This window comes from Hippocampus zosterae, chromosome 9 (assembly GCF_025434085.1).
Source record: "Hippocampus zosterae strain Florida chromosome 9, ASM2543408v3, whole genome shotgun sequence".
NCBI classification, from domain to species: domain Eukaryota; kingdom Metazoa; phylum Chordata; class Actinopteri; order Syngnathiformes; family Syngnathidae; genus Hippocampus; species Hippocampus zosterae.
This window is the reverse complement of record NC_067459.1, coordinates 3,276,404-3,300,291: the sequence shown is the minus strand read 5'-3', so window position 1 is coordinate 3,300,291 and position 23,888 is coordinate 3,276,404. Positions and strand designations below refer to the sequence as shown.

Here is a 23,888-nt window from a genome sequence, read left to right as displayed (position 1 = left end):
TTCTCGCGCCGCCATGCGAGAATCGTGCATAGAGTGTGGACTTTTTCTCGCGTTTGGAAATTCACTCTGACGCCCATGCTCTGCTCTGACAGTGGGTGTGTTCGGGGAGGCGGTGTGCGCACTGAATATCCGAACGGTCAGAATGATTTGGTACGTGCTTGGAAATTATTTCTGAACGTGCCCCAAATATGAATGGCCTGTCAACAGGCACCTCGCGGCAGAAGCCACAGGGCAGCCATCTTACGTTGCCATCGGGACAAAATTATTTAATAGTTATCAGTGCGTGGTTTTACTCCCCCCGACGGCAAATAAACAAAAAACAAAACATGCTACATTCAAGGAAAATGCGAGATTGGTCTTTTCTCACTTTCGATGAGGAAAAGTACACTAAAACGCCCCTTTGAACTTTGAGCTACGAGTTGCCAAATCCGGAAAAAAACTCCCGAGTTCACTGCCATTTTTTGTGTGACGTCACTCGACAATAACGACCACAAGGAGAAATAGACTGTGAATGGCGTAACATAATTTATAAGATTATAAACACATATTTAGCTTTATTTATTTTATTTTTAGCTTTATTTATTTAAAAAATGTTTTGGGAATGTCTCCATTGTGAGACAAATAAAGGGTTTCTTATCTAATTTTAGTTAGCACATTTAGTTATTCAAAATGTATTTATGTAACATAACGTGATTTTTACTGACTTGAGTGAATATGCTATTATCTCTCTGCATGAACGTATTTGCTGAAATGAATGAAATGTTATGAAGATCAATGTTCCTTTATTTCGATAAATTAAGGAAATAACGAAGAAGCTTTGCTGGAGGTCAAAATTCGTTGTGATGAGTCAGAAAAAAATCACAGTCAGCCTCCCCGGTTTACATACGACTCGAACGCTTTCCGGTCGGAACTGGGACATTCTGCGTGGCATAAATTCAACTTCCTACCTGCTCCCTGTTTCTAAAACCCGCCCTCGCGTGCTTTAACATCGGACACATTAAATTATCAAAGTAAATTGAAGTCAACCCTCTTCTTGCACATAGGCGGCACACAGAAAATAAAGAAAAAAAAACATGGACAGCAAATACTATATCATACTTCCGCGCGCGCACACACACACACACACACGCACTAGTGATGGGAATTCCTGCTCCTTTTAGAAAGCCGGCTCTTTTGGCTCGGCTCCCGTATGGCTCCTCAGTTTTTTGTTGTTGCTTAAATTAATTTACTACCAAAAACAACGTAATATTATGCGTAAAATGAATTACTAATGCAAAAAAACAGACAGTATATCAAATATTTATTCTTTATATGGCTTTATGTATATTCTTCTGAACATACTCAACATGGAGTGCTACAAACATAAAAACAAAGTATAAATACCCATATCAAAACAAGGTCAACAAAAAGTTCCAATCTCTGAATGTGTATATATATGTAAGCTTTTAACTATTTACAGTATAACAACATAAGTAATCTTTGAATATCACACAGCAAATTATAACTTAAAATTTGTACTGGAGAAAGGACACTTTGATCCCCTCCTCTTTCATCTAGAACTGCTTCAGACAACAAAGTGTATGCAGAAAATTGGTGAAGATTGAACGACTGTCTGTGTCCTATGTGTTGTCTTATGTTTTTTTTGTTATTTTGACTTCAAAATGGCGCAGCGAGAGTGGCTGCCTTTCCAGCAGCTCCTATATTTTGTTGTTCTACTTCTTACTTTCATAACTTTGCTGCTGTGAATTGGGAATTTCTCCATTGTGAGACTAATAAAGGTTTTCTTATCTTATCTTATCTTGTAAAACAAAAAGAAAAAAGCAGCACCAATGTAAAAGTTTTAGCTTGTCTTTCGCGAAGATTTGCATAAAGAAAAAGCAAGTGCCTCAGGGGTTGATCCTGTTTCTCCTCTCTGTTAATATTTGCCCTGTTTTGGGGAAGATTCTCTGATGGGACAGATGTCGCAACAACACACAGCCAACACAAAATGGCTGAAAATCACTTGCAATCATTTTACCCAGTTCCTCGTCAATTGTGTTCTGTTTTGCTGGTTTTATAGTTTTTTGCATAAAGTGGCTCATAGAGCTCTGGGTTGTACATCTAGGCAGTTGTGACATTGCAGCAGCAGCAACGGTTGCAAACACACTAGCACCTTCATTCATAGCTGGTTCCATTGCTTGTCCTTTCTCTTCAAATTGTACTGATGGGTGGACTTTTCTGATGTGCCTGTGCAGGTTATTTGTGGAGCCTGATCGATGGGATATTTTAACCTTGCACAGTCTACACGGTGCCTTTGAACTATCAATTAAATTGAAATGAGTCCATATTTCACTGCGTTTCATATCCATTTTATCACCTTTCCACTTTCCACCGTGTTGTTTTTTTTTCGTCTCCTCGTTTGTCTTGTTTACATGCTGCTCAGTGTGCTGCTCTGTGCGTCTCTTCTCTGACCCCTCGCCCGTCTCTAAACTGCAGCGTGTGTGTGTGTGTGTGTGTGTGTGTAAACCCCAGCCCCTTCCTCTTCTACCACGGATCTTGACCAACCACGTGCGGCTTTAACCGAAGGGGAAATAAAACAGGAGAAAAAAAAGTCGGCTCCTATTCGGACCGGCTCCCAATGAGGAGCCGGCTCCCATCGTTCACTTCAAAGAGCCGGCTCTAAGAGCCGACTCGTTCGCGAACGACACATCACTAACACGCACTCTCTTACGCACGCACGCTCCGACGTACGACGGCCACAAAAAATAAAAACTAAATACACAACACTTGTTCAATATAATGTTTTTGTTTTTTTTGTTTTTGTTTTTTACACACGGGGAGTAATTTTAAACTTGCTAGGCGAAAAAGTTAGTGTATGCTCGCCTCAATGTCTCGCGAGACGGAAACCACTGGCCAGATTTTCTTGACAATTTACACTTAGAAATACTGGTCTCTACCATATAAATATATTCAAGCAAATAGGGCAAGAGCTATTTTAAAATCCTAGATCGGTTTTATTCTGCCAAACACTATCTTCTAAAACAATATTTTTTTAAAATCAGATGCTTTTGCATTTCCTCTTTCTCTCAGGAGATGTCGCTGCTCCATTCCACCTAATGACCCTGTCGTGTTTATGTATGGAATTTTAAGTGTTTATAAATCGCTTATTGTTATTACTGCTCGTTACTCAATATACACTATGTTAAACCTTAGTATAAGCGTACAAAAACACCTGATGGCTTATTTTATTACTGGCCATTGCTTAATATACAGACAACACCCTCACCCCATCTGCAGCAGTTCATTTATAAATATTTTCTCCTTTTCGTGTTCGTCTTTGTACAACGTTAGCCTGTTTGTATGATCCTTTTGTCTTTGTTACTATTTATTTATTTGGTCAAGACAGAGGCATTCGTGGGATATTGAGAATTTTGTAGCTAGGTATGGCAACGATCTAGGACAATATACATTCCTTCATAATCTGCGATGTGCCTTCGTAAATAGATTATGTAATATACAATAACAGTACATATGTGCAATATTTTTCACTTCTTCCTCTCGAAAAGATAGATGTATAAACTTTCAATGATACCAACTACTGAATAAATACTTGATGTTGTTAATTGTGGGTCTATTTGTTGATAAATTTGCTAACCTGCCTGGTAGTCTTTTTTTTAATTGATTCAAATATTTAAAAATTCACCTCGCTTTCCTAGCAAGATTGCAGAAATAATGAGACGTGTCGTCAAGTAATATTTACTTTTTAATTGGTAAAATTATTGTTTAAAAATCTAGACATAAAATATTGTTATATTCATAACCATTTTAATGATAAAAATATTGGTCTTGTTTTGAATGCGATTGTTGAATTATTAAAAGGTAGGCTATCAAGTAGTCAAAAACAGAAACCAGAACATGTTCTTTTTATCCAATTTTGAATATTGTTTGCGAGAACAGCTGGAGGGCGCAGCAGTGGTTGACTGCTTAACACGTCCGCATCACAGTGCAGAGGTCGTGAGTTGGAATCCAGCCCCGGCCCTCCTGTGTGCATGTTGTGCCCGTGCCCGCGCATGATTGCCCGGTTACAATTTTCAGGATTCTTTAGGTGGCACGGTAGAAGACTGGTTAGCACACGGGTATGTAATTTATATTCATTTGTGCGATGACACAGATCCTGTTTATGGTTTCTCACAATAGGTAGGGAACAGGTAAATAGCAATATGCAACACCTAATTTTTATAAAGAGAGTAACGCGTAACACAAATACGCTAAAGTATCTTAGTTTCAAAATAAAACTGAATGGGTCATTGGATGTCAAGTTCTGTACCCTGACATATTTTAGTTACAATGCTGAGATTTGGGGCAATGACGACAGACATTTTGTGAGTTCACTTAATGATTCCAACTGAAAAAGGGCAATCACATCATCCACAAAGTGTCATGACAAATGTTGTTTTAAATGTGGTCCGACCTTGTCTTATTTGTTCATTTTTCACCTGTTCTGATCAAACCAGTTTCTTCTGTCGAGCAGACAGACCCCTTCAACCACTCGTCTTCTCTCGGTGTCATTCCATGTCTTTTCACTTTGCTTGTACGGAGTTGCAGGGTTGCTTTATTCAACATCTTCTTTTATAACAACACGGTTCATCAACCAAGTTAATAAAACTGTGACTGACAAACATTAAACAATGTTTCGAAATAGAGGGGAGGTTGGAAATTATGAGGCTAATATAATTCTAAAATGAACAGAATTGCCACAAAGCGCAATTGTACAAATGTTATTTGCAAGTGGAATGATGGCTTGTAACTGCATACAAACATCAATCAAAACTACATTATAAAAAAATCATTATTTCACATGACGTTAATGTTATTATTTTAAGTACATTGGAGTTATTCAGATGGAACATTTCCATCCATCCATTTTCCAATCTGCTTATCCTCACAAGGGTCATGGGGGGTGCTGGAACCTATCGCAGCTGTCTTTGGGCAGTAGGCGAGGTACACCCTGAACCGGTTGCCAGCCAATCGCAGGGCATACATAGACGAACAACAATCCACACTCACACTCAGACCAGGGGACAATTTAGAGTGTTCAATCAGCCTGCCATGCATGTTTTTGGAATGTGGAAGGAAACTGGAGGACCGGAAGAAAACCCATGCAGGCCCGGGGAGAACATGCAAACTCCACATAGGGAGGCCGGAGCTGGAATTGAACCTCTGCACTGTGAGGTTGACGCGCTAACCACCGGACCACCATATTTACACTTGTTCTTAAATATTTTTTGAGGTTAAAAAATACATCTGTCATTGTTTGATCCCAAAACACAAGGGGTTTAGTCAAACCTCTGAAAATGTGTGGTTATATATGAGACATTTAAAAACATGAGAATCTGTGTATTTCTCAGACAGAAATTTCAATTGAAAAACAAAAGCTCTGTGTTCGGATGATGAAATGAGACATTTTGTCAATACGTTAGAAACAATGCAATGATAACAATGGGTAAGCATTTTATCTTTAAAAAACAAGCACACAGGACTCAGTAGGTATTGTAACCCAGATTGTTCACAAACGTTTTATATCAAGTACCCCTCCAAAAATTATTGACTCTTGACTGATAGTATGCTGAAAGTCTGTACTGACAAAACAACATATCATACTGATAACACGCACACAGACACACAAATATATTTTTTCCACTCTACACCTCTAGCGATCGACTTGGGACCAGTCCACAAGGTACCGGTCAATCGTGATCAACGTTTTTGGCACGCCTGATTTGGCACCCAAGATAAGGGTGCAAAAGTATGACCCCTGTAAATGTGCATAAATGGGTCAAAATTAGACATTGAAAAACAAATCGGTAAATTTTGTTCATGTTAGACGACAGCTACAATGGACCTTTTTAGTACAACTTGGGGTGCTACACGCGCCTGCCAATTTTCATAGGCCTCGGTCAAATGTGCCAGAATTGGATTTTGTTTGTCCACTCTCGGTTGCACTACAAAGCTAATTGGTTCATGACAAATTTAAAATGTGAAATTTTTAACAAGGCTTGATAAATGTGCAAAATTTGGTGGTGCAGAATATAAATAGCAATTACAAAAAAACCCCCAACAAAAAACCATAGGGACCTTGTTGGACACTGCTGTGACCCTAATTATAATAATACATTCTACAAAAACAAGCCACTGTGGTCCTGTGGTCAATGATATTTCACGATATGTCCTTGGACTCTGGTTCAAATCCTCTAGGCAGCACGGTGTAGACTGTTTCAAACATCTGCCTCACAGTGCAGAGCTGCAGGGTTCTATTCCAGCCTTGTGTGGAGTTTGCATGTTCTCCCTGTGCCTGCATGGGTTTTCTCTGGGTACTCCAGTTTCCTCCTACATTTCAAACGCAATCATGGTACAATACAATACAATACAATACAATACAATACAATACAATACAATACAATACAATACAATACAATACAATACAATACAATACAATACAATACAATACAATACAATACAATACAATACATGCTGATTTATATAGCGCTTTCACAACAGCGGCAGCTAGGTTGATTGAACGCTCTAAATGGTCCCTAGATGTGATTGTGAGTGTGAATAGTTGTATGTCTATGTACAGTATGTTCTGTAATTGGCTGGCAACCAGTTCAGGTTGTCTCCCGCCTACTGCCCGAAGAAGGCTGGGATCGGCTCCAGCACAACAACTTAGACATTTCCAAAAATGCCAATACCCCATACATGAATCAAGCCATGTTCAAGCTGTGTTCAAAAGAGACATTCTTATAATTCGATTCAAGTATTTCACTCAGAGCATAGTTACCCTTCAGTGCTAACACATGAAGAGCTTTTTGTGTGTGTGAGTTTGTGCATGCGTGTGTGTGCGTGTGCTGAGCTTTCAGTACTTCCATTGTGTCCATTGTTCAACTCTGGTTTAGTTGAAAAACAGTGCGGGACACTGACCACTTTGTGTGTGTGTTTGTGCCCTGTGGATTTGCCCATTGTTTCTCAAAAGAGAGTGGGAGAAAGATGTGCACGGCTCTGAGTACAGTAGACAATAGGCAACTATTCTGTGATTGGCACAGCCATCGCTGATTAAACTGACAAAAGCTGGAGCATATTTTGACATTTTCATTTTAAAGATTGAACATACAGGTATACCATCTCATAATCATCAATAAAAGAACATATTGGGACACCTACTGGTCACAACAACCTCTTAAACATGTCCCGGCTGTGAGTTGAACCCCTTTGCAAATGTGACACACTGGAGAGATTTTACAGTATTTATTAAATAGAAGGAGCATGCAATCCAGAGAATACAAATAACAAAAGGCAAAATGACGAAAGGTCGACATGGAACAAAAGTAACAAACTGAGAGAAGTGAACGGAGTGTCACAAAAAGAGGTTGAAGCTAATAGGGAAATAGAAACTCAAAAATCTAATGAGGCAAAGAAAGAAAAAAAAAGAACAAGAAAAACAGAGCAATACTTATGAAAATATGAAAGGAAAGACGTACTACTGGCAAAATTACAAGAATGTTGAGGGCATGAGATTAAGTAGCAAAATAGACACAAGGTACAATAACATGGCTGGCAGTTTTCTCTAACACAAAAGCGTCTAATGCTACGTTTACACCCGACGCGTATTCAAGCATTCACACGATGTATTCAGAGTCAATGCACTGTGGTATGAAATGGGAACAGGCAATGGGAAAGACGAGCCTCAGTTTCTGATGCACTTCAGTCACGTCCAGGCACTCCACACAGAGGCTGACCAACTTAAGGCAAAGTAAAAGCCGCACAATCCTTTGCTCTTTCGCCTGAAATGTCCCTTTCCTCTTTCATCTTTCCTGACATCAGAACCGCCTATAACCAGGTCCAGCCTTAACGGCTCACACCCAGAACATAACAAACATGGCTCTTTTTCCTCACCAACACTTTGCAATTTGGGAATTACTTAGAATTGAAGACTAAACTTTGCAGAATGCAAATTTTTCTGAGCAAAACTTTGAAGAAGTGGAACGAAGAGTAGTTAAATAATAGTAACCTGCAAAAAGTCTTCCGGGTGAAACACTAACAAGCACAAAGTGGTTGAAGCTGTTGTGTGGCAAAAGAGGAAAGAAAGCCCAGCAGCCAGCTTGAAAATAAACTTTGCAAATGGGCTTGACAAATAACACAAGCACTCGCAGAAATAATTGGACGTGCCAGTTTAAGTAGGGAATGTGGAATATCAATGAGTCATGAAGGTTGTTGAGCCAAAGTATGAAGTTGTTTTTGTTGAGCCACAGTTGGAAGGCCTGTGATGTACATTACCATGTTAAAAAAACAAACAAACAAACAAAAAAAAAACATGCTAGCTGCCTGCCGTGCAATGCTTTGGTCATTGGCGTCATCACTGAATCTAATGACCGGACTCTGTCTATCATTGCTACAGTGGACTGTGAGAAGTGCGCCCAGGGATCGCTGCTGCAAGGCTGTTGGAGATTTTATCATGCAGAAATTCATTCATTCATTCATCTTCCGAGTCGCTTGATCCTCACTAGGGTCGCGGGGGTGCTGGAGCCTATCCCTGCTGTCTTCGGGCAGTAGGGGGGGGACACCCTAAATCGGTTGCCAGCCAATCGCAGGGCACACAGAAACGAACAACCATTCGCACTCACACTCACACCTAGGGACAATTTAGAGTGTTCAATAAGCCTGCCACGCATGTTTTTTTTTAGAATGTGGGAGGAAACCGGAGCACCCGGAGAAAACCCACGCAGGCCCGGGGAGAACATGCAAACTCCGCACAGGGAGGCCGGAGCTGGAATCGAACCCGGTACCTCTGCACTGTGAAGCCGACGTGCTAACCACTGGACTACCGGGCTGCCCTCATGCAGAAATTGGACTTATTCATTCCTCACTTGAGCTTCGCTCCACTAATCATTAATTTTTCCTTCATTCTCCAAACTGATTACCCTCAATAGGGTCGCGGGCATGCTGGAGCCTATCAGAGCTGTCTTGGGGTGAGAGACAGGGAGCACCCTGAACTGGTCACCAGACAAACTATTCTCATGTACATATGTTACAGTCCTCAATTAACTTGGCAGAAATGTTTTTGTAATGTGGCAGGATACAGAAGCACTTGGAGAAAACTCAAGCAGGCATGGGGAGAACTTGCAAACTCCACACAGGAAAGCCAGATTATCAGAATTGAACCCATGACCAATGCACGATGAGGCGAATCCACCAGTCAGGGATGCTGCCGCCGCTGCACTCAACGCAGTTGATGAGTAGCCATCCATCCATTTTTCTGATCCGCTTTATCCAGCCAAGTGTCGCGGTGGCGCTGGAACCTATCCCAGCTTTCCTAGAGCGGTAGGCGGGGGAACCCTGAATCGGTTGCCAGCCAATTGCGGGGCACACACAGACGAACAACCTTCTGCACTCACACTCACAGCCAGGGACAATTTAGAAAGTTCAATCAGCCTGCCATCTATGTTTTTGGAATGTGGGAGGAAACCGGAGTACCCGGAGAAAACCCACCCAGGCCCGGGGAGACCATGCAAACTCCACACAGAAAGGCCAGAGTCCAAATGGAACCCTGCACCTGTGAGACAGACGTACTAACCAGTCAACCACCTGGCCGCCAGTTGTTAGGTAAAGTTCACAAATATCTATTAAGGTTAAATGTTATGGTGCATCAATTTAAGTTGTCTGTTCTTGTTAAAATGTTGACTGTTTCATCAAAGGATTGAGATGCAATTAAGTGAATTTTATTTGAACCTTTTATTCATGAAGTTGTTATGACCAATATAGCTCCATCCCCCAAAGCTTCCTCCTCCAATATCTGCCCTCCTTGTAGGCGTGACGGTCTGAGAGTTGACCAACAACAACTCAGTCCTTCAATGTAACCTTCAGCCCCATTGACTTTTTCTGTTTTCCCCCGACTTCTTTATTCTATGTCCCTCACTGAGGCACTTGAGCCCGGAGCAGAAGAAAAGCAGAGCGGAGGGACGAATTAGAGAGCAGCAGAAAGAAAACAGACTTGGAAGGGGCCCATGCGGAGAACACCATTTCAGATAAGATACTTCATATCCAGCACTATTCATAACTAAAAAGACATCAGGTCTATTTTATCAACGGAATTCAAAAATCTCATATTGGAGCTCCAGCAGGAGAGAAATTATTGCAACTGTTTCAATGTGATTCTACATATCTGAGTTAAACAGCCCTTTGTTTTAACTCAGATACATGAAGAGACAATCAAACGGTACCGGATAGAAAAGAACAAAGTGAAACAGGATTCAGAAACCACCGCTTGAAGACAACAGGAGTGCGTGCAAAGAAATTAAACCTAGCAGAGGTAAAGAAGACGGCGCCACAGAAGGATGGCAAACCTTGGTCTACAGTTGTTAGGTTACTTCCTCGCCTTGGGTGGCTGGATCGGCATCATCGCCACAACAGCTTTGCCCCAGTGGAAGCAATCATCATATGTCGGTGATGCAATTATCACCGCTGTGGGTCTGTATGAGGGGCTGTGGATGAGTTGTGCTTCGCAGAGCACAGGACAGGTCCAGTGCAAGATCTTTGACTCGATGCTTTCTCTTGACAGTGAGTACAATGTTCGATACTGTATTGACGAGAGCGGTGATTCCCAACCAGTGTGCCAGGGCACATTCGTATGCTGTGAGAGCTGTAACGGTGTGCCGTGGGAAATTTTCAAATTTCACTTAATTGGTGAGAAAATTATTTCTGAATAACAAATCATTTATCTTTGTCCCTCTATCTATGCCAGCAACAGAGAATAAATAAATGATCTTCTAGTAGATGTCAAAAAGGATGACACTGACATATGTATCCTCTTTTTGTGACAATTTTGTTTGGTGATGTGCCGTGCAATTTTTTTCGAGCTGAAAATATGTGCCTTGGCGCAGTCAAGGTTGGGAATTATTGGATAAGAGAATTTCCACCACACTAACATGCTGATTCCTTTGTCATAAATTAAGTGCATACAGTATTTGCCAAATATATGTTAACAAATACTATCCTACTATTTTGATGAAATAAATTGCGATCTGTGGAAACGCAAACTATATATAGATTTAAAAAAAAATAATTCTTATGTGTTTGGTTGAAATGTTGAAAAAAAATTGTTGGAAATATTTACTTTTTAAAAATACCAGTACTAATTTTGTGGCCAGTACATGCATACAGTTGATGATATCCATATCTATATCTCTGTCTTTATATATATCTCCATCCATTTTCTGATGATCCGCTTATCATCACAAGGGTCGCGTGGGGTGCTAGAGCCTATCCCAGCTGTCTTCAGGCAGGAGGCGGGGGTTCACCCTGAACCGGTTCCAAGTCAATCGCAGGGCACATACCTGAACAACCATCCACACTCACATTCACACCTCGGGACAATTTAGAGTGTTCAATCAGCCTGCCATGCATGTTTTTGGAATGTGTGAAGAAATCGGAGGACCCAGAGAAAACTCACGCAGGCACGGGGAGAACATACAAACTCCACAGGAAGGCTGCAGCCGGAATCGAACCCTGAAACTATGCAGTTTCTTCACACATTTCAAAAACATGCAAGGCAGGTTAATGGAACACTCTAAATAGTGTGTGTGTGTGTGTACAATTATTCTTCTTCATCTTTTTGACTGTCTTTTAACAGTTGGCAAACCAGTTTTGGTGCATTATTGCCACCTTCTGAAATGGAGTGTGGGGCTTCAAAATAACATTTTGCAACTTCCAAACCCTACGATTTAAATTTAACTCACAAGAACTTGTCTGTCTGTCGTAATCAAAGCTACACTCTTGACTCTGAGATATTGAACTCATATAATGAAAAAACGTTAAATTACATTTGAAAAAAAAAAACATAATTTTGTGCCAAAACGTAAAATTACACAGCTCCTCAGGTAAGTATCAAGGCTTTGGGAATGATTTCAGTATGTTAAATCACAACTAGATGGCAGGAATGGATTTGATGAGATTGTAGCCCACACGCGATGTGAGTGTGACATTTACACCACGTGCGTGGTGAAGTAGAGTGCGAAAACACTGTGGTGGTAAGAACATGGATAAAGTTCAGCGTTCATGCAAAGTTCATGCATAATTCATGCATTCATGCATTCTTGTAATAATCTGTTATTTTGCAATTAAAGTGTTATTTTTTGTGTTGTTTATGGAAAACATTATTTGAGGTATCGCAAATGCAAAAAATAGCACCAAAGTTAAAGGTCTGCTTTGAAATGCATCCTTCCACAACAAGTATTTTTTATCAGATTTTTTTAAACGGCTGGCATTCCTTGAGTTAATAAGTTGTTGTCTTGCCAGCCTGACTTTACTTAACACGATTCCAACAACATACTTTATTGTCTCTCTGGTGTATATCCCCACCTAATGTACATATAGGCCTACATTCAATGATGTCTACTCAAGCAAACCTGGGAAAAACACACACACACACACACACACACGCACAGACACACACACACGCACACACGCACACACACACACACACACGCACGCACACACGCACACACACACACACACACACACACTCACACACACACACACACACACACAAGTAGTATCTATATTTCTATATACCCTACTCACAAAAGGTTTGGATTATTTGGCTTTCAAGTGAAATTTCAGGATGAGTCTAAAATGCTTTCAAACCTTGACAGGTGAACTTGATGTGACCTTCTCTCATCTTTTGATTGCACATGGACGACTGTTAAATTTTTCAGTACTTTTTGCACAAGTTGCTGTTCTCCAACGCAGAGCTTAATGGGAAAATTCACAACAGGCATTTGATCGATTTGATTGATTTGAATCAACCAATAACTGTCCTGGTCCAATTAGAGCCGGTGTTTAAACAGTCATCCTCATCATGCTGTTGATATTTTGACATCATGAGACCAAGATGACACCGAACAAAGGATCAACGGTACCTTGCCATTGTGATCCTTCAAACAGGACTTTCTCATACGGAAGTGGCCACTGAGCTGAGACTGTCACAGAGCATCATCAGCAGTTGCAACAGAAAGACAGAGTGACTGGAAAAATCCCAGAAAGAAGTGGACATCCCTTGGCCATAACCCATGCTGATGACCGCTACATTGTGAACAATGCCCTGAGAAACCACATTATGGATGCCATTCAAATCCAGGCACGTTTAAGGGAGGTGAGAGGGACTCAAGTGTCACATCAGTCCATATGAAACCCTTTCAAAACAGCAACATGGTCTGCGTGCCATACAACCTGCAAGGGCGCCTGACCATACCACCAGACACAGGCATCATCATCTTGCGTAGGCCAGGGAGCATTTATGCTGGATGAGGTATCATTGGGCCTCAGTGCTATTGTCTGATGAAAGTCGATTAACGTTGAGCAGAAATGATGACCGGCAACAATGTTGGTGACGTTAAGGAGAGCGCTACACATCCGCCACTGTTGTCATCAGACAAGCTTTTGGTGGTGCCAATTTTCTTGTGGGTGGGTGTGTCCAGTCAGTACAGAACTCCTCGACACTTGGTGAATGATACAATAACAAGCCCATACTACCTAAATAACCAGTGATTGTGCCCCTACATGATCAACACGGGTCTACTTACATCTTCATGGAGGACAATGCTCCAGCTCATCGAGGTCGCATCATCACGGAACGTTTTTTGGAGACTGGTGTACCTTGAATGGAATGGCCTGCACTTTGTCCAGACCCGAATCCTATTGAAAATCCGTGGGATCAGCTGTGTCGCCCTGTCGGGGCTTGAAACTCTGCACCCTAGAACCTCAATGCCCTTCAAGAAGAGTGGGATGCTGTGCCTCAGCAGACACCAAGTCGACCTGTGAACAGCATGAGACGTCGTTATCAAGCTGTAATTGATGCTCAAGGGCACAAACTGTAATTGATTCTCAAGAGAGGTTTACATTTTCTGTTGTTAGTGTACCCACCATTGTTGTTAACTTTTGTTTCAATGAATCGTTTGAGATGAGGAAATCACAGGTGCATACTTCTATTTAAATGCCCTACCTTCGAGATATCACTGCGGCATGAATGTTAAACTTCACCAGCCACCACTACTGACTGCTCAGCAGAACGTTTTGTCTTTCTGAATGAATATGGGCTGTGTTTGGGCAAACAACAATGATGATTCACTCCCTCAAATGTAGGCATCCCCTCTCTCCCTCCCACCCACACATACCCACACACACAAACACACACACACACACAAAGGCCACGAACATTTGAGCCATCTTAAATGTGCATTGTTGTTAACGTAGCATATTAGCATATCAGTCAAAACAGAACGTACTGGTGCGTATACAGTATGTTATTAATGTTTACCAGACTTTACTACACCACCCTCATGCCTTAGTAAATTGATTTACAATACGTATTCACTTTTCATGCATGCATGCATATATATATATATATATATATATATATATATATATATATATATATATATATATATATATATATATATATATATATATATATATATATGTATGTATATATGTGTGTGTGTGTGTGTGTGTGTGTGTGTGTGTGTGTGTGTGTATGTATGTGCAAATCATCTGGAAATATGTTCCCCCCTCCTGAGTTATGTGCGTCGGCCTTGTGTTGGACATTCTTTTTGCGAATGCAAATCCACCAGGATTTGCCAACTTGTGATCTGATTCACATGTCTCGTCAATGACTTTAACTGAACATGTTTTATCGTGATGTTTTATCTTTTTCCTTTTACATTCTACTGCCCCCTCTCTTTAGTCCATATCCAGACATGTCGTGCCCTAATGGTGGTGTCAGTACTGCTTGGCCTAATCGGCATCATCATCAGTGTGGTTGGCATGAAGTGCACAAAGGTGGGAGAAAATAACCCAGCAGTCAAGACACGCATTGCAGTGACTGGAGGGTCTCTCTTCCTTCTAGCAGGTATAAGTTGTCATTTTTTACATTTAACATGGCTTTAAAAAATACATACATTTATGGAATCAGAAGTCTATGAGAAAGAAGTGGTTATTTAGTTCTTATCTTCATAATTGTAAAATGCATTAAAAAGATATTCAGTAAAAAAATGTTTTAGTAATGTCTGGGGTTTTTTTTCCATCAAATAACTGTGTCAAAAGTGAAGATGATAAAATATCAATAAAGAATAAAATGCAGGCCAGGAAGATGTAAATTAAAACATATCTTGTCATTCTATTCGAATGAGCATGATTTTTTTCCCCAAAAGTGGTCACAGTAATGAGCGGAGACATGTGCAAAATGAGGTTTTTCTTATCTCTAAAGTTGACAAAAACGGCTAAGCCATGTATGTGGATCCCCAAAAAAACAAACTCCTGTTCGAAATATATACATGTAAAACCCCATTTATTAAACAAAAAAAAAGCATGTGGAATATTTACCAAAATTAACACATGCAACATGAAAGTGAAAAATTAACCAACAAAAAGCATCACGACAAAGGTTGGTGCAAAATAAGAGTGAACAGATCTGTTCTTCCTTGATTTCATATTTCAGTACATGCAACGCATGCAAAAAATATACTCCAAAAAAGCAAGAAATTACATCAAAATGATTTAACTCAAACCCTTCATGCATAATACTACTGAACACAGTCTAAAACAGAATGAAATACATTTTATATTAATATGTTTTCATAAACTTTCGCAGTCCTGATAAAATGCTCCACTGGGATTGACTGTGCTAAATCCTTTCTTTTCTCACAGGTCTGTGTACATTGGTTTCTGTTTCCTGGTATGCAACACAGGTGTCTTATCATTTCTTCAACCCAAATACCCCAGCCAATGCCAGGTATGTTTCAAGGATTCTGCTTTCCTTTTGTACTTTAAAGTCCATCTATAGTCAAGGGCTCACACCAAACAAAACTTCATAAAAAATGTTTATTAACAAGAACAAAAACACACCAAACAGGTATGAACAGAAAACGCTGGTCAAATGAACCAGGAAAAACAATACATTAACAAAAGGTGCCTGCAAAAGGCAAGGAAATAGTTTAACCGAGAAAACCAACGAAATGTCAAGAATCTAATTTACACATTACAAACAAAAAGAAAGTCAAACAACGAAACAAAGACTGTACTGTACTTACAAAAACAAGGTACTAAAGGAATAATCAACTGTGATGAGAGCAAACGGTCTAGAAAACAATGACTTGAGCAAGAGCTGCAACAGTCGGAGGTAGCCTTATTCACCATAGATGCCGCAGAATCCTCATGGAAGCCAAAGATCTATCTTGGAGACACCCTTCTCTGTACAAACCCCAATCCCAACTTTCCTTGGGCTTAAATATGATAGACAGCTTACCTTCAACGAGCATGTACGCTATGTCTCACATACTATCCAACATCGGGCCAACCTGATGCACTCTACAAGCACTCAGGCTCCTCCTGGGGCTGGCACCTGTCCGATTTCAGGTCTGTGTACATAGCAACCATGAGGGGCGTTGCCAAATATGCTCCCCTAGCATGGACGCCCTGGCTCTCGGCAACCAACACCAACAAGCTTCAACGCTGTCAACTGCAAGCAGCCAGAGCATTACAGGGCAGGTCTGCTCACCTCCGGCTGAAGCAGTCCTCTTCGAAGCCAATCTCCCCCCTCTTACTTCCCATTTTATAAATCTATCACTCCGTAAGGCAGATGACATCTCGCCAACTGCCCGAAGACAGCTGGGATAGGCTCCAGCATAACCCCTCAACCCTTGTGAGGATAAAGCGAATTGAAATATAGATGGATGGATGAATTGAAACGGTACTGCATTTTACATATTGTTTTCCAATACGTATGTGATGAGTTGACTAGTGTTAGTTTCTCTTTTGTTGCTTTCATTGATGCTTTGCTTTATTTGCGTTTGTTTTGTCTCTACCCTTCACAAGTGCACTAAAAACAACTTGTTTTTTAAATGTTATACACATTTAAATTCGACACACACAAACAACACACAACATGCTCAACCCTCATCTTTAGTTGTGATGTCCTATGCGATAATCGCAAAAAGGAATCTGCAAACTGAGATTTTGATCTGCTTTGAAAAGGTGTTTTTATTTCGAAAAATAAGTTGAAGGCAGTGTTTGTTTGTTTTTTATACAGGTTCATATTCCCCCTATTCGTCCCGCTATGTACCTCAATACGTTTTGTTTTACTAGTGTTCATTTCTCTCTTTCCCGTGCAGGTATGAGTTTGGCTCAGCCCTCTTTGTGGGCTGGGCAGCAGCAAGTCTGACTGTACTCGGGGGCTCCTTGCTGTGCTGTTCCTGCTCCAAAGATGACATGCAGGGCCAGCAGTATTATCGGCAATCGCAGCCTTCTACGGCCAGGGAGTATGTGTAAACCCCAAACCACTCCCTTAATCATCAAAACAAGAGTTCACAATATTAGAGACAGCAATTCACTTTTGTTGTACCAAATCCATTATTGCAGTATCTTAGTCAGGCTGAATAATCACTTGACATCTACCCACCACTAAAATGTTATGCAAATGTGAAAACTATGATAACAACCGTTCAGAGTTTCATTCGAAGCATAACCTGATATATTGTAAATTACATAAAAGGCTCATGTTGCCACAATTTGCAGGTGAACTGATCATAACTTCAGCTCAATTACCGTCCAGTCAAAATTGCACACTCCTGTCTTAACCTTGATTCTTAACGTTCCTTTATGAGTGTGCAATAAACAAATATTCAGTGCATTATGATGAATTAAAACAATATGATTAAAGCACATCTTTTTGTCCCTTTAGCGATTGACTGTCGAAGAAGTCATATCTACCACTCGTTGAACACATTGGAAATCGAGCCATTCACAGATTTCGTTCATGTTACATGGATCACACAGAAAGATGACTACTCACAAACATACTGACAATTATAAGGCCTTATCGAGTCTGACACATCTTTGTGAACACGATGAGGTGTAGTGTAAAATTAGTTGTGCAAATCCCCTCTGCTTGAGTCAGTATGTTGTAAGCACTCAAGATATGCAGAAATAATTTGGCGCAGGTTAGCTTCAGACTGGAGTGGTAGTCAACTCAACTCAATGCCATCCACATTTTGTGAATGATTGGATGTAAAAGCGATTTGAGAATATAAATAAAGAGCAATTTTATTTATGTTCAATAAAACAATTTCCTCCAAAATATTTGAGTGCTATATTACTACACTGTAAACATCTAAAGACCCACAATAGGGCTGGCGATATAGCTTATTGATATCAAGATATGAACATTCAAAATAGTATTATTGAAATTAGGAGGATATCATTCATGCGACCTGGGCACGCTTTTGTTGCATATAAATTTAAGTTCAACCAACCACATTTGAGTTATAAGTTAAATGACAATCATCTTGCGAGAGGGTGGAGGGACAAGGGTAGAGCTAGCTAAGGACCCACAAGCAAGAAATCTCTTCTGCCATTGTCCATTATTGAACCAGTATTGGTCCTCCCAGATGATCTATAATAGGTAAATGCTGAAGCAATTGACATATAACTATTGTGATTCGTCACATATCAAGGGAAGGGAGAAAATGTAGGGCAGATGCACCACCTTGTAAAAAACAAAACAAAAAAAGTGAAACAGGAACAGAGGAACACAAATCTAAACGGCAAATCTAAACTGTCAAGGGAATGGATGACGTGCACATGACGATTGATGACATCTCGTGACGAGTATCCTCCTAGGACAACAAAGATAAAGCTGGAGAAGGGACAAAGGCCGGGAAAGAGCCCGGTCGCTGACACAGTGGGCATGTCAGATAGGAAACCAAAAAATAGGAAAGCATGAGACAGACTCAAGAAAAGTTTATGTCTATGTTATGAAAAGATAATGGCCCCAAAACACTTCAAGAACATAACATCAAAGGTCCTGAATTATGATGTGACACCATTTGTATGGGAAAACGGGTCCCAGTTATCTCAGAAGATCACACAAAATAATGAGGGTGGGACAGAAATTCCGGTGAGCAGTCAGATTTCTCAGCAATGTAGTCTATCCTTGATATACAAGGGTGAAATAATTGCTTACCAGACTTCACGCCGTATTTACACATACACTATGTATCATTTGAAATTCTTTACTCATGTTATAATAACAGACATTATTTTACACTGTTTGATGAAACTGGAATACCCTTGTTGCTGCGTCACAGTTGATAAAATGTTAGAAAGGCGATCAACATGTCGCTATGCCTCAGCCAACTGACACATCTCGAGACAGGTGCAAAATAACGACAGAGGACGACTAAGTGATTAACATTGGTATGAGGTGAGGCAAGCCACAACCGTTTTTTAATGCTTTTGGATATTGGGTGAGCCAATGATGAACATATACCAAGTGAGTAGAGTGACGGTCCACGGTTTTCACAGTTCTGTGATGTTTGGCCTGCAGTGTATGAGACAATAGTACATACCTAACTGTTATTATTAAAGGTATGGTTGTTGGTGGTCTACCAATTTAAAATGTTTCAATCTTTCAACAAATTAAGAGTTATTTTTCTCTATCAAGAATCAGAACAACATATTATAGAATAGATCAGATGCAATAGATCAAGATTACAGATTTTACATTTCGGCTCTCCTTACAGTACTGTATTCTGGTTCACAGGCAGGTTTATCGATTATATACACTTCTGTCTTTTAATACTATTCTTCTCTTACTTCTTCTCTCTAATTCAGGGCAGAGTTGTTGAGTGAAACTAGTTTCCCTGACTGATCTGCTTTTATCAAGGATTTTCCGACTGTCCAACCACTTTTTCTCCTTTTTCCTCTTTGCCTTTGACTCACAAACATTATTTCTGACTGAATATTGTACACCTATTTGAGATTTTATTCGTCTTGTCCTGCACCAGACATCCATCTTTTGAATTTTGATATTATTGACATGACCAAATCTGCTTCATTGAAAAACTTTGCTTGAACATTTAATTTTTTTTAAATTCATTTGCATCTCCTGTTAAACATTAGTCTGAAACTTGAACTGTGAAATGTTACAATGAATTTTGATTTTCCTTTTAACGATTATGAACTACACAGTACTTTGTTATTATTACAAACCCAATTCCAATGAAGTTGAGATGTTGTGTTCGACATAAAAACAAAATCACAAACAAAGATCACGTTCAGCCTATATTTAATTGACTACACTACAAAGACAAGATATGTAATGTTCAAACTGATCAACTACGATTATTAGAAAATTATCATGAATTTAGAATTTTATGGTTGTGAACTACTGTGTGAGAAAATAGCCAAACAGTTTTAGGATAATTTTCTTCAATGTACAATTACAAGGAATTTAGGGATTTCAACATCTACAGTCCATATTAACATCAAAAGGTCCAGAGAATCTGGAGAAAGCACTGCATGTAAGTATTAACATTGAATGCCAGTGACCTTTGATCCTTCAGACGTCACATCAGAAAACTAATGTCAGTAAATGCAGTTCAGCGCTGTACTGTATCTCTAAGTGCAACTTTAATCTTGACTACGCAAAATTTATCAACAACATCTAGAAACTCCGCTGGGTTCTCTGGGCCCGAACTCATTGAAGATGGACTGATGCAAAGTGGAAAAGTTTTCTGTGGTCTGACGAGTCCACAGTTGAAATTGTTTTCCGAAATTGTGGACGTCGTGTCCACCGGGCCAAAGATGAAAAGAACCCTGTGGACTGTTATGGTCGCAAAGTTCCAAAGTCAGCCTCTGTGATGGTATGGGGCTGTGCTCATTCCAATGGCATGGGTAACTTACATGTCTGTGAAGGTTATGGAGAAACATATGATGACATCCAAGCGCTCTCTCTTTCATGGATGCCCCTGCTACAAGACGATACCAAACCACGTCCTGCGCGTGTTACAACAGTGTGGCTTCATCGTAAGAGAGTGCGGGTACGTGACTGGCCTCCCTGCAGTCCACACCTGCCTCCCTTTGAAAATGTGAGGCGCACTATGAAGCGTAAAATATGACAACGGAGACCGTAAAGTGTTGAAGCTGCACATCAAGAAAGAATGGGAACGGATTCCACCTACAAAGCCTCAACAATTAAAGTCCTCAGTTCTCAAAGGTTTATTGAATCTTGTTAAAAGAAAAGATGATCTTACCACGATTGAAAATGTGACCCTGCCCCAGCTAAACAATAAAGTTTATCAGTTTGAACATTAAATACTTCGTAGTGTATTCAATTTAATAACGGTTCAACCTGATTTGCAAATAGTGTTTTTTGTTGTTGTTTTAAATGCAGAGGGCACAATTTTTTAATTTATTTTTAAAATATAGCTGACCTCCAAAATGGGAATGGTATGGGATTGGGAGTCATTCTGAATGGGAGCCGAATGGGATGGGAGTTGTTTTCACCAGGACAGGATAGGATAATTTTTTTTTTTAATTTAACAATGGTCAGACTGGACCAGGACAGGATTTTTTCTCTGGACAGCAGCGAAAATCCACTCCCCTGTCAACTTCTACTGCATCTACTCAACTATTTCGACATCAGTAATTGAATCAATACAAAAATACATTTCTGAAAGCCTACTTTGTACTGTAGGTCCGATTCCAAATTGCAAGACATAGGAGCCATTCTACCACAGCAGTTCCACTGTACTTGGAAAACCTTTGTGAATAAAATTGGTTTTATTACATTGGACAAGGCCTTTTATGGCACAAAAATTACAACTGACACATATTTGGGAATTTCTCCATTGTGATATGATTAAAAGTTTTCTCTTATGGTTGGTTTTGCTCAGCACTCTTTCATTGACATTTCATGATTACACCATACATGTGAAATTACTCAACTTGAGCAGACATAACACCCAATCATGTTTTCGATCTTGAGGATATTGGATCATGCCTTTGTATGGAGTTATTTTCCTGTTCCCACAGGGAATCTAATATCCACATATGAATTATGTTATTTTGTTTCAATGTGGGGCGGCCTGGTAGTCCAGTGGTTAGCACGTCGGCTTCACAGTGCAGAGGTACCGGGTTCGATTCCAGCTCCGGCCTCCCTGTGTGGAGTTTGCATGTTCTCCCCGGGCCTGCGTGGGTTTTCTCCGGGTGCTCCGGTTTCCACCCACATTCCAAAAACATGCGTGGTAGGCTGATTGAACACTCTAAATTGTCCCTAGGTGTGAGTGTGAGTGCTAATGGTTGTTCGTTTCTGTGTGCCCTGCGATTGGCTGGCAACCGATTCAGGGTGTCCCCCGCCTACTGCCCGAAGACGGCTGGGATAGGCTCCAGCATCCCCCGCGACCCTAGTGAGGATCAAGCGGCTCGGAAGATGAATAAATGAATGAATGAATGTTTCAATGTGTTAACAAAAAATAAACAACAGAAGAACAATTGTGGGTTCAACATGATCACCAGTCCTGCCTCACTGCTTCATATACCAGTTTGCTGAAAGAAAAAAATATAGTATCACCTAATCAAGGTATACACCACAAAGGCACATTCCACAAAATAAAAAAATCAAGCTATTGTCCGTGCATAAAGACTAGACTCTAATTATCCTCAGAAGAGGATAGTTCGAGCATGATTTTTTTCCCCACTCCCTCCCTAGTGGTTTCCTTTCTGAACTAAGATCTCGGGGTGCTGTGCACACACGAGTACCGACAGGCCCTTTGCACTGTATCCCATGTTTGCCATTGTTTTTCATGTTTCTTGTGCAGAGCATGCCTGTTAAGTCCTAATTGCCCCACGGAGATGAATAAAGTTTTCTGAATCTGAAAATAAATTATCCCAAGTTCCGGTGAAATAATCTGACAGCTGCAGGCATGAAAGAACAGTGGAATCTCTCCACACAGCGTCAGCGTGTAGAAATCTGCCAATGCACTTCATCTATGAAGGAGCTTTGTAGTGGTGTCAGCATCCTCGAGGGCTGGATAAGGTTTTGCAGCACGGATGACAGCTTAGCCATCATCCTCTTGTGTCCCACTGTGTCACTTGAGTCCAGCACAACACAGGACCGAAAACCGATGCAACCACTGAGCCCTAAAGTTCTTCAGGAGTGCCTCTGGAACACTGAAAATCTCCTAAGCAGGAAGAGTTTGCTCTGACCTTTCCTGTATGGAGCATTTGTGTTGACAGGTATTTATAAGTTGAAACTCTATTCCCTATGTATTCAACCATGCAAGTGAAGAATGACGGTGCTCACACAATTCCACAATCAACTTTTCCATCCATTTTCAATTTTCTACTCATTGTGCTCTGGGTGACAGGTGAGTTGCATCCTATTAGCAATTGAGGTTGAGCAAAGAACGGGGAAACAACCATTTACACTCACATTCCAACTGATAAGCATGGCTGTATGTGCACACTATATACTGTATGTTAACCTTGGGTGGAAGTAATTCATTCATTCATTCATTCATTCATCTTCCGAGCCGCTTGATCCTCACAAGGGTCGCGGGGGGTGCTGGAGCCTATCCCAGCTGTCTTCGGGCAGTAGGCTGGGGACACCCTGAATCGGTTGCCAGCCAATCGCAGGGCACACAGAAACAAACAACCACTCACCACACTCACACCTAGGGACAATTCAGAGTGTTCAATCAGCCTGCCACGCATGTTTTTGGAATGTGGGAGGAAACCGGAGCACCCAGAGAAAACCCACGCAGGCCCGGGGAGAACATGCAAACTCCACACAGGGAGGCCGGAGCTGGAATCGAACCCGGTACCTCTGCACTGTGAAGCCCACGTGCTAACCACTGGACTACCGGGCCGCTCGGTGGAAGTAATATTTTATGGAAAATGCACAATGAAATATATTAATATGTTAACAAGATAATAATACAGTAGTGGCCAACCACAGACAAAGAGCCAATTTTTTTTACTGAGTTACTGCAAAGAGCCACATCATACCCTTCCTCGCGCAC

At 40.6% G+C, this 23,888-nt stretch overlaps 1 protein-coding gene across 1 annotated transcript; it reads left to right on the top strand.

Moving 5' to 3' along the window:
- Positions 1–9,878: 9,878 nt before the first annotated feature.
- On the top strand, positions 9,879–21,181 carry cldn19 (claudin 19). Its single transcript, XM_052075287.1, has 5 exons — positions 9,879–10,590; positions 14,774–14,938; positions 15,736–15,820; positions 17,199–17,345; positions 19,699–21,181. Exons 1-5 carry the CDS (start codon positions 10,368–10,370, stop codon positions 19,733–19,735), a joined length of 657 nt encoding a protein of 218 aa, XP_051931247.1. The 5' UTR covers positions 9,879–10,367; the 3' UTR covers positions 19,736–21,181.
- Positions 21,182–23,888: the final 2,707 nt, after the last annotated feature.

Bases quoted from the DNA above. Each gene is read 5' to 3' on its own strand.
- cldn19 (XM_052075287.1), top strand. From the start codon at position 10,368: ATGGCAAACCTTGGTCTACAGTTGTTAGGTTACTTCCTCGCCTTGGGT. The intron at 15,821-17,198 runs GTATGTTTCAAG...TTTCCCGTGCAG, and splicing joins AATACCCCAGCCAATGCCAG to GTATGAGTTTGGCTCAGCCC. The intron at 17,346-19,698 runs GTATGTGTAAAC...TCTCTAATTCAG, and splicing joins CAGCCTTCTACGGCCAGGGA to GGCAGAGTTGTTGAGTGAAA.